Raw genomic sequence first — 15,340 nt, 5'->3', positions numbered from 1 at the left:
CCCTCGGATTCGTGCTGACGCACGCTGCGTATACCAAACCTGAGGAAGCGACGTAATAGTTCCCGCCCCTAGGACTGAAGGCGGGGCATCATCTCCAGCACGTGCTGCAGCTACCCGCGCAAGCCCAAAAGGGTGTGCGCACGCGCTACCCACTAGGGGGAGGAAGGAGGCGGGGTAGGGAGGTTGTCGGGTTTAGAGCCGGGCGGAGACCGCTGAGACTCATTCCTCAGGAACAAGGGTCGAGTGTCAAGGAGACCTTTTCACACCAGCTCCCCCGCCTACAGAGGCGGGGATCGCGCTGCAGAGACAAAGGATATCAGTAGGGCCGGACATAGCTACGAAGGGAAGTAGAGTGCCCGTTTGGGGTGGGGGGCTTCTGGGGGGCTTGGGGGGGCTATATTTAAACTCCCGGAGCCGTTAAGTTGGTTCGTACTCTGATGCGCGCGCAGCCAGGGCGGTGGCGAAGTGCGCATGCGTGGTTCCGGAGGGAGAGGAACGCGCGCCAGTCGTGCGCGCTCGCGGCCGAGTGGTAGTGGCGGTGGAGAAAGGGGTCGGCGCACGCGCTGTTGATTTCTCGGGTTGTCTGGGTCTCGCGGGCATCTTGTTTTGGTCTCGCGGGCGAGTGGGGAGCGCTTCGGGGGGAGGCGCCTGGGCTCAAGGCGAGCAGAGCAGAGCTGCGCGCGCACTCGGGAAAGGGGGGAAGGGAGTAGGGGCCAGGAAGGGGGGGGTTAAGCCCCCTGATCCCCCTCGGTACCCTCGACTGGGACGGCATAAGGGGAGGAAATGATCGAGATGGCGGCGGAGAAGGAGCCGTTTCTGGTGCCGGCCCCGCCGCCGCCGCTCAAAGATGAGTCGGGCGGAGGGGGCGGCCCCGCGGTGCAGCCGCACCGAGAGGCCGCCTCCGGGGAGCTCCGCGGAAGGACGGAGCGCGGGCCTGGACGGAGCGCACACTCGGCAGGGGCCACGGCCAGCCCCCGGGGTGGCCAGGGGCAGCAGCACCGAGGGGGCGGCCCCCAGGCGCAATCGCACGGGGAGGCCCCCTTGTCCGATCCCCCAGGGCGAGCGGCTCCCCCGGACGTGGGGGAGGAGCGCCGGGGAGGGGGCGGGACGGAACTGGGCCCCCCTGCCCCTCCACGGCCACGCAATGGCTACCAGCCCCACCGGGCCCCTGGGGGGGGAGGGGGCAAGAGGAGAAATAGCTGTAATGTTGGGGGAGGCGGTGGAGGCTTTAAACACCCGGCCTTCAAGAGGCGCCGGCGGGTGAATTCGGACTGTGACTCTGTGTTACCCTCCAACTTCCTCTTGGGGGGCAATATCTTTGATCCCCTGAACCTGAATAGCCTCCTGGATGAGGAAGTGAGTCGCGCACTCAATGCGGAGACCCCTAAGTCATCCCCACTTCCGGCTAAGGGGCGAGATCCAGTGGAGATCCTCATCCCCAAAGATATCACTGACCCACTCAGTCTCAATACTTGCACTGATGAGGCCCAAGTAGTTCTCGCTTCGCCACTCAAGACTGGTCGCAAGCGGCATAGGCACCGGGGACAGCACCACCAGCAGCAGCAGCAGGCATCTGGAGGGAACGATAGCCATGCCGTGCTGCCCACAGCCCCCCTCACCCCCTCACTTCACGGGGAGGGCGCCACACAGCAGCAGCGGCACAGGGGCCAGAACCGGGATGCCCCCCAACCCTATGAACTCAACACAGCCATCAACTGCAGGGATGAGGTCGTGTCTCCCCTTCCATCTGCCCTGCAAGGTCCCTCAGGCTCCCTTTCAGCCCCTCCAACTGCCTCAGTTACCTCTGCACCCTCGTCTTCCTCCTCCCGACATCGAAAACGTCGCAGGACTTCCAGCAAGTCGGAGGCAGGGGCTAGGGGTGGAGGCCAGGGTTCCAAGGAAAAGGGCCGAGGGAGTGGGGGAGGTCGTCACCATCACCACCCACTACCTGCAGCAGGCTTCAAAAAGCAACACCGCAAGTTCCAGTATGGAAATTATAGCAAGTACTATGGGTACCGCAATCCTTCCTGTGAGGATGGGCGCCTTCGGGTTTTGAAGCCTGAGTGGTTTCGCGGCCGGGACGTCCTAGATCTGGGCTGCAATGTGGGCCATCTGACCCTGAGCATTGCCTGCAAGTGGGGTCCATCCCGCATGGTGGGGCTGGATATTGATGCCCGGCTCATCCACTCAGCCCGCCAAAATATCCGACACTACCTGTCTGAGGAACTACGGCTCCAACCCCAGACTTCTGAGGGGGACCCAGGGGCAGAAGGTGAGGAAGGGACTGCCACTATTCGGAAAAGGAGCTGTTTCCCAGCCTCACTGACAGCCAGCAGGGGTCCCATTGCTGCACCCCAACTGCCCTTGGATGGAGCGGACACATCTGTCTTCCCCAACAATGTTGTCTTCGTCAGGGTAAGAGGGTCCTGGGGGTCTTGGAATAGGGATGGGATGTTTAAGTGAAGTTAAATGGGAATGTGGCAGCGGAAGGTTATGACCCAGAGGTATTTTCCTGCATCTTACTCCTAAGAACCAGTTCCTCAAGAGATGGGTCTGGATTGGTAAGTGAGACTAATACTAGTGGTCTTCTCTCCCCTCCTATAATTGAAAGCTAGGGTCTCTACCTTGGGGCTTTAACCCTGGGGTCATTTCTCATGACTGTTGGAATCTCTTCCCCAACATAAGGGCTTACCCCTGTTGGGCTGTTCAGACAAGACTGCCAGGCCATTCCACCTTCCCTCTAGGGCAGCTATTGCCACTCATTAAAGGACTCACTCCAGATGGAAACTTGTTCTTAAACTTGCTGGGGGAGCATGAGGGTTTTTTCCAAAAGGGAATTTCTTGGAGGAACACTAGCAGTGAGAGACATTTGTAGTTTCTGACCTTTCATAGGGATCTTGTTTGCATCAGCTTCTTTTGTTTCCTTAGATATAGACTTCATTGACAAGTCAGTGGTTGGAAACCCAAGAGATTTGGCTTTAGATCTCCACATTGACCCTAGGTAGTTGGGGGGGGGGGGGGGATGGGGAGAACAGCCAGAGACATCTTCGCAAGGCAGGGGAGAATACTGAGCCTGGCAGGGCATCTGACCTCTGACTATACACAGCTCCCCACAAAACAGTACAGTTAGGCCATCTACAGGAATGTTTGCCAACATACTGGGGTAGGTGAGAGGACTTTCTAGGGGATGGTGAGGAGCTTATGTTAGGTTTCCTAGGAGGTATGGCTCTTGATTTGTCTCAGAGCAAGGATAAAACAGGCCTGACATTTTGCCAACCCCAACTTAGGGAAGGACTCATGGGTCTTCTTTTGATACCTGGGCTGGGTCCTCTTGCATATTTGTAGGTGGGAATAAACAGATTCTGGAGAGCAGCTGCAGTTTGACCCCATCTGGGAAGATCTTGTGGATAATGTGCTCAGTTTAAAATTAACCAAGCTTCCTTTCAAGCTTGTTTTTATTTACCACCAGTAGGAAGCAGAGGCAGGAAGATGTAAAGAGAAAATGAGACTGAAAGGAAGACACCATTGGAATGTAGTGTAAGAAGTGTCAGAGGCAAGTGTAACCATAGTGTGAAGAAAATAGGACTTTTCTAAAGTCTGAAGAGCAATTGTGAGGGCCAGTGGTGATTCTTTTCCCTCTGTAGACTTCACCTGCAATTCTTGCCCTCAGGGTAACTATGTGCTGGATCGAGATGAGCTAGTGGAGGCCCAAAAACCTGAGTATGATGTGGTGCTCTGCCTCAGCCTCACCAAGTGGGTGCATCTGAACTGGGGAGACGAGGGACTGAAGCGCATGTTCCGCCGAATCTACCGGCACCTACGCCCAGGGGGCATCCTGGTCCTGGAGCCCCAACCATGGTCATCCTATGGCAAGAGAAAGACTCTTACAGTAAGTTGGGTTTCTGTGGAAATGGGAAATAATCTTTTGGTTGAGGCAAAAAAAAAAGGTCTCAAGGAAGCAGAAAGAGAAAGATTTGAGTGACAGGAGAAGGTCCCTGGGTGAGCACCATTCTTGGCTAGGGGGAGGAGGCAGCAAGCAGAGGTATTATCTCCTGCCTTTCTTCCCAGGAAACAATCTATAAGAACTACTTTCGAATTCAACTGAAGCCAGAACAGTTCAGCTCCTATCTGATGTCCCCAGAGGTGGGCTTCTCCAGCTATGAGCTTGTGGCCACACCCCACAACACCTCCAAAGGTAAGGTTGGTTCTTTGAGTTGGGGGAGGCTGGTCCTGGCTGAAAGGGTGCAGAACCAATGGAGAGTTCTAAGATACTTGCCAACCTGCTTCCTGACTTCATACTCTTCCCCTTAGGCTTCCAGCGTCCTGTGTACCTGTTCCACAAGGCCCGTTCCCCCAGCCACTAAGTGGCCCCTGAACAGAAAGTGCAAAGAGGCTGCCCTTGCTGCTCCTAAGGACCTGGGAAAAGAGGAAAGCATCCCAAGGTTTTTCCTTTCTGACTCCAAAAATAGTTTCCTTTCTTGGATCTGCAAAGAATACTTATTAAGTTGCTGCCCCGGCCTCCTCCCTATACCTCTGGCACCTGAGCAGCAAGCCCAGCTGTGCTGGAGTTACCATCATCTTCTCCACTAGCCTGCTGGGCTGGATGGCTTGGACTGTTTGCTGAACTCTGTTCTCCTAGGGCATGGGAAGTGGGGAATGTCAAATCCTCATAACCCTTTCCTCCTGCTCTCTCCCAGGGAGATTCCCGTTTCTCCTCAGCCCTTGTCCCTAGCTGCATTTCAGTGAACCATGAATAGATGGACTGAGGTTTAAGAGGGGGAAGTTTGGCAGGGAGGCACACAAGTACTGTGAAAATCCTTCCTTCTGCTGTCCCCCAGTGGGAGTGGGGGCTGGGTTTGGAATGTGAGAACAGCACAATAAACATAATGTCTAGGGCAGTGGCCCCCCCACACCTGGTATGTGGCTCTTTCTAGCTGGGGAAGGGATGCACCTCCTGTCAAACCAGTTCCTACTGTAGGATCTCAAAGAGAATTTTTTTAATGGTTGGGAAGATTGCTGGGTGCTAATCACATCTACAATTCATTTCACAGAACCCTGGTCACAAAAGGAGTGTGATACAAATTTTGATGTGCAACTTGAGTCTGACTAACCCCAAAAACCTTGCTGAAAAATATTTTTGTGGGAACCTTGGGCAGAAGGCTAATTTTAAAGGTCTTAACAGAGGGCACTTTGGCCAAAGACACTTTTTTTTTTTTTTTCTTTTTCTGGGGCTTCACACTTAGGCAAAGGCGATTAACATGAAGCTCTTCAGTGGTCTGTCAAGGGTTACTGGCGTCCTGAACATTGATTCAACAAATACTGAAAATTCTGGGGTTAAGTGTAAATAAGATGGGCAAGGCCCTTAAAGATGAAAGCAAGCTTTGCAGATACCTCCAGACAGGTAATGAGGGAAGGCCTCCATAAACTGCAATAGGCCAAGACCCACATGTGTACCTTGTATCTACTCATGGGTAACGTGGAAGTTTTAAAAGCTTGGATCTAATCCCTGATTGGGAACTTTCCTAAAACGACCAAAAACTCACTTCCAGGCAGCTTCCAACATGCACCCCAGGTGGAAGACGCCTGGAGGGGTTTTAGTCCTTTCCTGGCTCCCAAAAAGAGTTACATTTATTAGCAAAACCACTTTATTCTGAAAAAAATTTTTAACCTACAAAAATATGAACTAGCAATCCAGGGAGCTTTGGGGGTCTAAGCTTCCCACCGTCGCAGTGTCCGATGCATGAGGAAGGTGTCCTCTGAAGGGCGGGGCCGGGGCTGAAGCCGTAGAGGGGGCAGTCCGTCCAGGGTCAAGTGCGGAGATTCATAAAACAATGTGCCCGGGTCGCACAGGATGGTCATGTCCGGTCCCGGCCCTGGTGGCTCCTGTTGGAGTCGGGGCCAAAGGAAGGTTACACGCTAGGAGGAAGGAGAATCCGCGAGGCCAGGAGACCCAAGGTAAGTCCAAGCCCTGGTCCCTTCACCTTTGGGGGCGGGGCTCGGGCCTGCAGCGGCAGGAGCGCCAATTTCTCCCTGAGTGCAGCGTTGAGAACCTGTTCCTCTGGCACCTGCAAGCTCACCAGGTCCCGGAAGAGCCGCTTGGAGCGCGGCACGTTCAATCCTGATAGCGCAGAGGGGGTTGGGGTGAGTGACGCCCCTCACTCAGACTCCCGCGCCCTACCGGCCGCTCGCCCAGCTCACCCTCGGCCACACTGTCCTCCAGGCCGCAGCGGATCTGGAAAGACTTTCTCAGCTGCTCTTCCACGGCCTTCGTGGCATCAAACTGGCCCATGGATGCGGCCCGCGCGGCCTGCAGCTCGAGGCTCAGGGCCATGCTACTCTGCCGCGCGGGCGCCTCCAGCTCCTGCGGCGCCGCGGGCTTATCGCTAGGTGCAGCAGCCGCGGGCAGCGGCTCGGGCCGGACGGGTGAGGGAGGCGCCAGGTGGAAACGGACCTGGAGCAGAGAGCAGCACCGTGAAGAGACATGCTCCTGGCCGTCGGCGGGATGGGGGCCAGGCTTCCCCCCAGCTCACCTGCCGCCCCCTCCGAGCCCCACCCCGGCGCTCCGCCCGCCCCTTCCGCCGCCCCGGACTGCAGTTCCGCGGCTCGGGGCTCTCGGGCCGCGGGCTCAGACTCAGATCCAGGCCGGGCTCGGGCACTGGAGCTTGGGGTTCCTGGGCGCGTGGTTCTGGGGGTGGTCCGGGGGACTCCACGGCCTCTTCCCCTTCCACGAACTTCAGCTCTGATTCCCCGCAGCCCCTCATTTTAGAGTTGGTGCAGGGTCGCAGGAGCCACTGGGCACAGCTTCGCTTCCTCCTCCTCTTCTCCCCCACCCCTCACAGACGCCGCTGCAGGAAACCGTTAGCCCTTACCCACGAGGGCGGGAACAACACCCACCCACCCCGCCTATTGGCGTTCCTACGGTGTCAGTTCCTTTGCTCCGCCCCCAGCCTCCGGGCGGACTTCCGCCCGCAGAGTCTGGCACCGCCTCTTAGGCCCGGGAGAGAGCCAAAGACCTGGAAGCCCTACGAGTGCTCAGCAGGACCACTTCTTTCGAAAACTCGGATTTGACGATCCAACCTGTGTGGCTCTTCTCCCGGCTTGTGTTGTGGTCCCGAGTGTGTCCGTCCTCTCTTTGGGACGCCAAGAGGGGCAACCTTAACTAAACCGCCCAGTGTCCACGCATCTAGTCCTCCCCCTTCTGTGCCTCCACCGCATCCCCCGGTTCCGTCACCTCGGAACGCAGACCTTTGCTTCCCTGGGCCACTCCACGAGAGTGGAGGCTCTCGTGGGCCCCAGCCCAGGCTCCCGCCAGGCACTTAGCCGTTCTGCAGCGTTTTGTGACTTGGTTTTTCCTTCGAGGGTTACCTGAAATATTGACTGGTATAAAATAGATATCTGCATGCTCTGTACTTTTTTTTTTTTTTTAACTTTTGTATTTAACCCGGCTCCACTCTTGTCCAGGCTGGGGAAGACCGGTGGACCGCCGGAGGTTGGAGCGCCGGCCTGCTCCGACGTTCCCTGGTGCAGGTCCCCTCAATTCTGTGAGTCTCCGTTTATTCTTGTGTAAAATGTGTAGATTGGACTTGAGACTCTTGAGGCTTTCCCGGAGGAGACCGATGATCTGTCAATAGGCATGTTTGCGTACAAGCATGTTGAGAGTTTCACATCGTTTATCTTCCCAGGAAATGCTATGGGAAATCAAATAGAAGGGATAGCGTAGCCCACATTTTACACGCACACACGCACTCACACGAAAGAAAGAAAAGGAAATTAAAGGAGGATCTCAATGGTGAAACTAAAGCCTTTCCTGTTGAAGTCAGGACCAAGGTTTACTGGATTGTTAAAGGGAATTGGGCAATCTAAATATTTTAAAAACGGTGCAAGTATAGATTATTTAATTGGGTGACCTGGGAAGAGAAAGACCAGAGTGAAAGGAAAAGAGTCTAAAAGTCTCTGAATATACTTCGTTTAATATATATGAATTTGGAAATATATTTTTACATTATTATTATTATTATTTGAAAATAAATCTCTAAAAATTGAAAGTGAAATGTGTGTCAGATGTCTTTAGAAATGACTTTAAACAGTAATTTGGGGACTGAGAATATAGGTCAGTTGTAGAGTTCATGCAATCTGAATTTAATCTCCAGCATGACCAAAACAGAAAACAAACAAAAAACTAATTTATACATCCCCATCTCCTAGAGAACCAAAGCAACTGACATTTTTTAAACTGCCATAAAATCTTAAACCATTTTTAGTAATCTTGTTGGAAGATATGAAAATATGTAGGATAAAACAATAGTGTCCATTTTGGAATGGACAAACTGGAATTTTGGTGTAGGAGATGCAAAATCAGTGAATGATAATACACAAAATCTGTGCAGTCTTGAATTTAGATAAGAAGTATCTGTATGAATTCATGGTATATTTTGCCTTAATTTTAAATTTATATCCTAATTCTGTTCATTAAAAAAGCCCTCAAAAACAATGACAGATTCAGTGAGCACTCCTGGCCCCCAAAATGTGAATTTGAATTTCACATCACTAAGCATTTGAAAATCTGTGCACAAATGTTCATAGCAGCTTTATTCATAATAGCCAAAAACTGGGAACAACCTACATGTCTTTTAGCAAATAAAGAGTTAAGCTATGGTGTATTCATACAATAGAATAGTAATCAGCCAAAATAGGGAACAAATTATTGACATGAAAAGTGCTGATCCCCAAAAGTGACATGTTGTCTGATTCCATTTATACAGCATTTTAGAAATGATGAAAGTTTGGAAATAGAAAACATTTAGTGACCAAGTAGACGTGGTGCTGGGAGGAGGTGGTTGTGGTGACACAAGGGCAATATCAGGGATCCTTTGGTATTGAGAAGCTCATGGTCTTTGGTGGTAGATCCAGGAACATAGATGATGAAATTCATATACAAACATGAATGAGCACAAAACTGGGAAATGTAAATAAGATTGGTAGATTGTATGGATGTCACTATTCTGATTGTGATAATATAGTTTTGCAAGCTGTTCCCATTGGGGTTGGCAGTGGCAGAGCATTTGCCTAGCAACTGTGAAGCCCTGGGTTCAATCCAGATACCAAAAAAAAAAAAAAAGTTAACTAAAAATATAAATTACCATTAGGAAAACTGGAGAAAATATACAAGGGATCTGTCTGTATTATTTCTTAACAATTATATGTGAACCAAAATTTATCTCAATCATGTTCTTATTAAAAATTATGTTGGAGTTGAGAACAATGCTTGAAGATATATAAATGAAAAAAAGATTAGCCAAATGTTGATGATTGCTGAAGCTAGCTAATGGGTATAAGGCATTTCTTTTGTTTGCAGGAATTATTTTGTTATATCAGGATTGAGGATTAAATCTCCAGTTTCCCACATGCAAAGCGAGCGCTATACCACTGAGCTACATCAATCCCCAGCACCAAAAAAGAGAGAGAGAAAATTATAAATATGCCCCAGGTGTCCCAGGAACTATTACACACACACACACACACACACACACACACACTAAAAAAGAAGAAAAAAGTTTCCCTGGTCCAAAGAGAGGAAGCCCTGTCAAAGCTCTCACCAACCAGCCCTTCCTCCATTCTCCAGTCTGATGATTTTCTACCTCTGCATTATGTCCCATCCAGGGCATGGTAGGGAGAGGTAAGAGGGAAAGAGAAGATTCCCCAGAAGGAAGTCCTACTTAAGACTTTAGGTTATCTTGGGTTAGAACTCACCAGAGAGAGATGTTCTAGGTCATCTGAGGCTGCTAGAAGACATTCCCAAAACTGGATATGGGTTTGGAGAAGGTGAGTCTGGATGCTAGAAGGGGTAATTCAGCATTATCCCAGGCTTCCTGCTGAACCAGACACTACAGGTGGGCTACGTAAAACAGGAGACCGTCAGGGTCAGAGGTCCTGCCCTGGGTGTGGAGGCCTCCAGTACACAGTGAGCTGTGGTGTGGCTGAGGCTGGTGCAAAGGGCAGATGAGAAGACCTGCTGGGGTAGGGGATGAGGGTGGGAAGAACAAGGGTTCCATTCAGGAAGGTGCCTCCAGTAGGGCCAAGACCGGTCAAAGACACCCTCTGCCAACTCTTACCTGCGAACAATGTTCATCTCCTATTTCCTACTCACAAATTGGCTTCTGGCTCTGGGTAGGGGCCAAGGCAGAAACACTTCCATAGGAAAATGTGTCCCTATTACACTGTGAGTGGTCCATCCCCAAACACACACATCCAACTCCAGAGTGCATGTTCCCATCCTACCCAATCACAGGTACCTCAGCCTGAAGCCATCACACCCCACCATACCTACTCCTTTCTCCCAACCCAGAGGAACAGACAGACTGGAATCTAGGGACTGGGGTGAGCTATAACCACAGGCCAGCACACTGCAGCACAGGCCCCTATAGCAGCAGAATAGGAAGAGGAGGGCCAAGGTGGGACCTGTTAGGTAAGTCTCCAGGGACATAGCATGAGGCCATTCACTGGAATGGAGAGTTGGAGGGAGGGAACTTCATTTGAAAGAAGTTGTCCATGGTCTGGACAGAGTGGAGAAAAAGGAAAATTGGATGAAGCCAGAAAAGAGAAGCAGGTTTTGAGGTTGGGGTGCAGGTGGAGATTATAATGGAGCAGGACTTGGAAAGGCACAGAGCGCTGGAGGGTGTCCTACACTTGCTAGAGAGGGGATGTCCTTGATATCAACACAGAATAGGTTGATCAATGCCAGTTTTTGTTTGTTCAGTGTTTGTTTTTGGCATTGGGGATTGAACCCAGAGGCACTTTACCACTGAGTCATATCCCTAGCCCTGCTTATTTTTTATTTTGAAGCATGGTCTCACTAAATTGCTGAGGGCCTTACAAAGATGCTAAGGCTAGCCTCAAATCTTCAGTCCTCCCAAATTGCTGGGATTACAGGCATGTGCCACTGTGCCAGGCATTTGACACTTATTGGTTGGAGCCTAAAAGAGCCCAAGGAAAGACTGGTCAAAGACCACTGGAGCTATAAGAAAGCAGGCAGAGGCCATGTGAAAGGTGACAGAGTCAAAGGTATAAAAGATGAGGCTATAATCCAAGAAAATGGAGTACTGGGGTAAAGGCTCTTGAGACCATCCCCAGGGAGCCAGCTTGTCATGGTGACAACACCCTACGTGAAGAGGCTTTATATTTAGTCTGTGGAGCATTTTAACCCTTAGAACTCACCAAGTGAGCCAGATACAGTTGAATACAACTATAATCCCAGCTACTCAGGAGGCTGAGGCAAGGGGGTTGCAAGTTCAAAGACAGCCTTGGCAATTTAGTGAGACCCTGTCTCAAAATAAAAAGGCCAGGGATGAAGCTCAGTAGTAGAGCACTTGCTTAGCATGTGCGAGGTCCTGGGTTTCATCTCCAGTAACACACACACACATACACACACACACACACATACACACACACTCACTCATTCACCAAGTGTCTCGTGAAAGATGTTTTATCATCTCCTTATTTTACAGATGAAGAAAATGACGCTTAGAGAGATTATCTGACTCCCTACCCACTGTAAGGAAGGGGACGCAGGATGTATAACCAGACTGAAGGCCCTAAGCCCAATTCTCTCCATGCAACTATACTGCCTCTCCCAGAAAGTTCAAGAACTTTATGCATCCATCCCCCATGCCCCATTTGGCACTCATGGCTATGAGCATCCTCATCTTGGTTCTCAGAGACTGTTCCCTACTGGTCTGCTCTTTGGATTCAGCCCGATTGACAGGACCAGCCCCAGGACCTTACTGAGCTACAATTGGGAAGTAATGCAGGAGGTGTGTTAAGGAGCATTAGGCAAGTCTGCAATCCCAACAGCAGCCCCAGCTGCATGAAATGTCATCCTTGGAGGATGCTTTCTCACAGATTACCTTCTAGATCTAAGAAAGAGCACCAGAGCATGAGGCCTATTTCCTATACCTACTTATTGTATGAATTTGAACCAATTACTTGGCCTCTTTGTGCCTCTGTTTCCTTATTTGCAAAATGGGAATGATGGGAATGATAATACCTTAGAGAGATTTGTTTCAAGCAGATGCCTTACATGCAGTAGGTCCCAAAAGATGCAAAGTCTTTTCTTTAATCCTGCTAGTACTCCTGTGATGTGGGTGTCACATTCTTTTCCTTTCTTTCTTTTTTTTTTTTTTTTTTTGTACCAAGGATTGAACCCAATGGCACTTAACCACTGAGCCACATCCCTCAGCTCTTTTTTATATTTTATTTTGAGACACAGTCTCACTGAGTTGTTTAGGGCCTGGCTAAGTTGCTGAGGCTGGCTTTAAACTCGTGATTCTCCTGCCTCAGACTGCTGAGCTTTTGGGATTACAGGCACGCATCACTGCACCCATCTAACATTCATTTTTAAGTGTGAAAGGACAGAAACATGCTAGAAACTTAAGGCAAGATTAGTTATTGCAATCTGGCCCAAATTTTAGCATTGAACTGCCTGGCAGCCAGAGCAGAAGATGAACCTGAGGACTAGTTAATTTATATAACAAAAGGAGACCTGCCAACTCCTCTGGGGAGCCCTGGGCAGGGGTGTCAGGCAGTCCCCCTCCATCTGCCCTCTCTCCTACTCCAGCTCCCAGCTACTGGACAGGATGGCCTGTGGAAAGCCAGGCAGTGGCACAGTAAGAGCGGATGCCACAATGATGTTTTGCATGTGGGAATGGACTCACAACGTGACCTGGGGATCCTCACTTTCTCCCCAGGAACCCTCCCTTCCTCATCTGGAAAATGAGGGGAAAGTTTGCTTCAAGTGGTAACCAGGGCCCAGTTGAAGCCTTCATAATGTCAAGTCCTTGCTTTTCAGGAGCTGATGGAGACCATAGGCATGTGCTGTTACCTGGCTGCCCTCCCTCCCTCCTACCCTTGACCCTCTGGCTTTCCTTTCCCCCCAGCAGGTCCTTGGGACATCCTGTCTGGTCCCCATTTCATTGTTTCTGAAGCAGATGAGTGGGGTGTGATAAATAGATGCTGGGGGACAGAAGCTTACAGTCCCTTTGATGGAGGGCTCCAACAGGGGGCTCAGTGCTTCCCACCTTGGGATTCTGCTTCCTTGGGTCTGGCACACACCCCTTTCCAGCCCCTGCCCCAGACTCCAACCCTGCACAGTGGAGAAAGCAAGTAAGGCAGGAAATGTGGCCCCTGTTAAGGAACTCAGAGCCCCATGGAGCAGATGACATGCTTGCCCCCTGCTTACTGACACCTGCTTTTCCAAGTCCTAGGAGAAGAGTGGGTGGCTTGGAGAGGAGCCATGTCTGCCCTCTCAGAGCTCAGGATAAGCTCTAATATCCAAGCCATAACAGGGCCCTCAGGAAAGATGGGGCAAACCCACAGCAGCATGTAGGGAATGAATGTTCCGAGAGGGATGGGTCAGCTCAGCCTGGAGGCTGGGAAATCTTCTGGAAGGAAGCCCTGAAAGGAAGTAGGAGATTAGAGAAGAGAAGTTCACTGTTCTTACCTCTGTGAGTCAACTGGAGACTGCCTACCCATGCCCATCTTGGCCTCGAGCCAGTTTGGGACTGAGTAGGGTGGCTGCCTCCAGACCCTCCTGCCTTCCTCTGGACCTACCCCGCTGATGAGGCCCCAAGCCCTGGCCTTGACTCACTGTGACTTTCTGCTATTTCCTGGCAACATCCTTCCTGACCAACGAGCATCCCCAGGCTAGAATTCAGAAGACCTAGATGGAGTGTTGAGCTATTTGTTATAGCAGTCACTGGAAACTAATGCAGCTGGGGGAAGGCCTGGGCAGCATCTCACGCTCAGATCACCCAGGGTCTCCTTCAGCTTCACCTTAGCAACAACCCTATCTGAGGGGCTGGAGTCAGGTCCTGAAGCTCCACAGAGGCAAGGATTTGGTCTTGAAGGGCTACATCCTCCTGAGAGGCTCTCTCCAGTCTCCAGGGAGTCACCAAGGAAAATTGTCAGAGGCAGGAGGAGAAAGGGTGGGCCACATGAAATAGGTGGAGTGTTGGAGGCCCTGAGGAAGAAACCTGGCATGGGGGTCATGGAGGAGTACCTCTAATGTGCATGCAGGGCACCTCTAATGTGGGGAAGTGGGATGGGTAGCCATGTCCCCATGGAGGTCAGGGGTGGTTAGGGGAGTACTATGAAGTGGAGAAATTGATGGGGAGGGTCTTTGTCCACCCATGCTAATGGCCTCAAACATCTTAAGATAGAGAGAAGACCACATAGCTGGTCACCAATCATGATTGGCAGGTATCAGGTTGCCATGGCAACCAGGAAGTGGGCTCAAGAAACTGAGGCCTTACATACCAAGTTTGGAAAGACAAGCCTCCCAGATTGCTGGCAGGGCCTGAGGAATCAGAGCCCACCCCCTACCCAAAAGTTACTCCCTCATACACACCTTGCCAGTCCTTTGACCTGGGAAAACCCCAAAATGCTGCCCCCTGTACATTTTCTGTGAGCATCCCAGGCTGAGGAAAGTCTAGCAGGGAGCAGGGAAGGGCCTGTTATCCTGAAAACAAAGAGCTAAGCCAGGGGAGTGAGGCTCAGTTGGTTCTGGGCTGGAGGGATGTTACACTGGGATCTGGGTCTCCTGGCAGGAAGTGACCTCGGTGGGGAAAATACCTCATCAATGAAGCAGATGAGGTGGGATTGAAGACACTGCACTGCTTGTTTGCACAGAGACCACATCTGCAGTCTCAGATCAAAGTCTGCTCCCCGGGACAGAGAAAGAAGTAGGAGGGACTTGTATCCAACAGAGGACTGGGCAGGGGCAGAAGTCAAAGGCCTAGATTCCGCTCCAGTGACACCATCTCCCTCCTCTGTGAGCCTCAGTCTCCTCTTCTGGATGAGGGCAGGGGAGTTGCACTAGTTCATCTCGAGTGGCTTCTGCCCCAGACAGTTTAGAGAACCAACCACCCCACACACACCACACATCAATCCTTTGCCACCACCCAGAAGCCGGTCCCTACCCCCTGGCATCTCCTGCCTCCACCAATCCCTCCCCCCGACTTTTTCTTTTTTGTCCTGCCCTGGACTTCAGCATCCTCCCTCCCACTGGCCAAGGCAGCTTCTCATCCTCCCCTCACCAGCGTCTCTCAACCAGAACAGATCAGGATAACTGGGTAGAGCACACCCAAGACAGCCAGATCCACCAGGCCCTGCAGGAAGCAGCAGGCCTCCTGATGCAGCTTAAAAATAGCAGGCTTGAGGATCAAGGATGCTGGAGATCAGCTGCTCACTGGCAGGAGAGAAAATCCTAGAAGCAGGAACATAGGAGCAGAGAGAGCTGAAGGGGAAGAGCAGGTCCAGCCCCTGCCAGAAGTTCTGTGTTTGGGGA

The 15,340-nt window shown here is 51.4% G+C and overlaps 2 protein-coding genes across 2 annotated transcripts; one reads left to right on the top strand and one right to left on the bottom strand.

The window, feature by feature from the left end:
• The first annotated feature begins 158 nt into the window (after nucleotides 1-158).
• On the top strand, nucleotides 159-4,910 carry Mepce (methylphosphate capping enzyme). Its single transcript, XM_046427098.2, has 4 exons — nucleotides 159-2,415; nucleotides 3,671-3,889; nucleotides 4,069-4,195; nucleotides 4,312-4,910. The coding sequence occupies exons 1-4, from the start codon at nucleotides 784-786 to the stop codon at nucleotides 4,362-4,364; spliced, it is 2,031 nt and encodes a 676-aa protein (XP_046283054.1). The 5' UTR covers nucleotides 159-783; the 3' UTR covers nucleotides 4,365-4,910.
• A 717-nt stretch (nucleotides 4,911-5,627) lies between these two features.
• Nucleotides 5,628-6,857, bottom strand: Ppp1r35 (protein phosphatase 1 regulatory subunit 35). Its single transcript, XM_046427099.2, has 4 exons — nucleotides 6,531-6,857; nucleotides 6,199-6,451; nucleotides 5,982-6,118; nucleotides 5,628-5,883 (listed from the first exon to the last, which is right to left on the bottom strand). The coding sequence occupies exons 1-4, from the start codon at nucleotides 6,759-6,761 to the stop codon at nucleotides 5,710-5,712; spliced, it is 795 nt and encodes a 264-aa protein (XP_046283055.1). The 5' UTR covers nucleotides 6,762-6,857; the 3' UTR covers nucleotides 5,628-5,709.
• Nucleotides 6,858-15,340: the final 8,483 nt, after the last annotated feature.

Source organism: Marmota monax, unplaced genomic scaffold (genome assembly GCF_021218885.2).
Source record: "Marmota monax isolate L192 unplaced genomic scaffold, Marmota_monax_Labrador192_F-V1.1 WCK01_AAM20220418_F8-fsc00341, whole genome shotgun sequence".
Taxonomy (NCBI): Eukaryota; Metazoa; Chordata; class Mammalia; order Rodentia; family Sciuridae; genus Marmota; species Marmota monax.
Note: the sequence above shows the minus strand (reverse complement) of the source record. Positions and strands in the feature narration are given on the sequence as shown.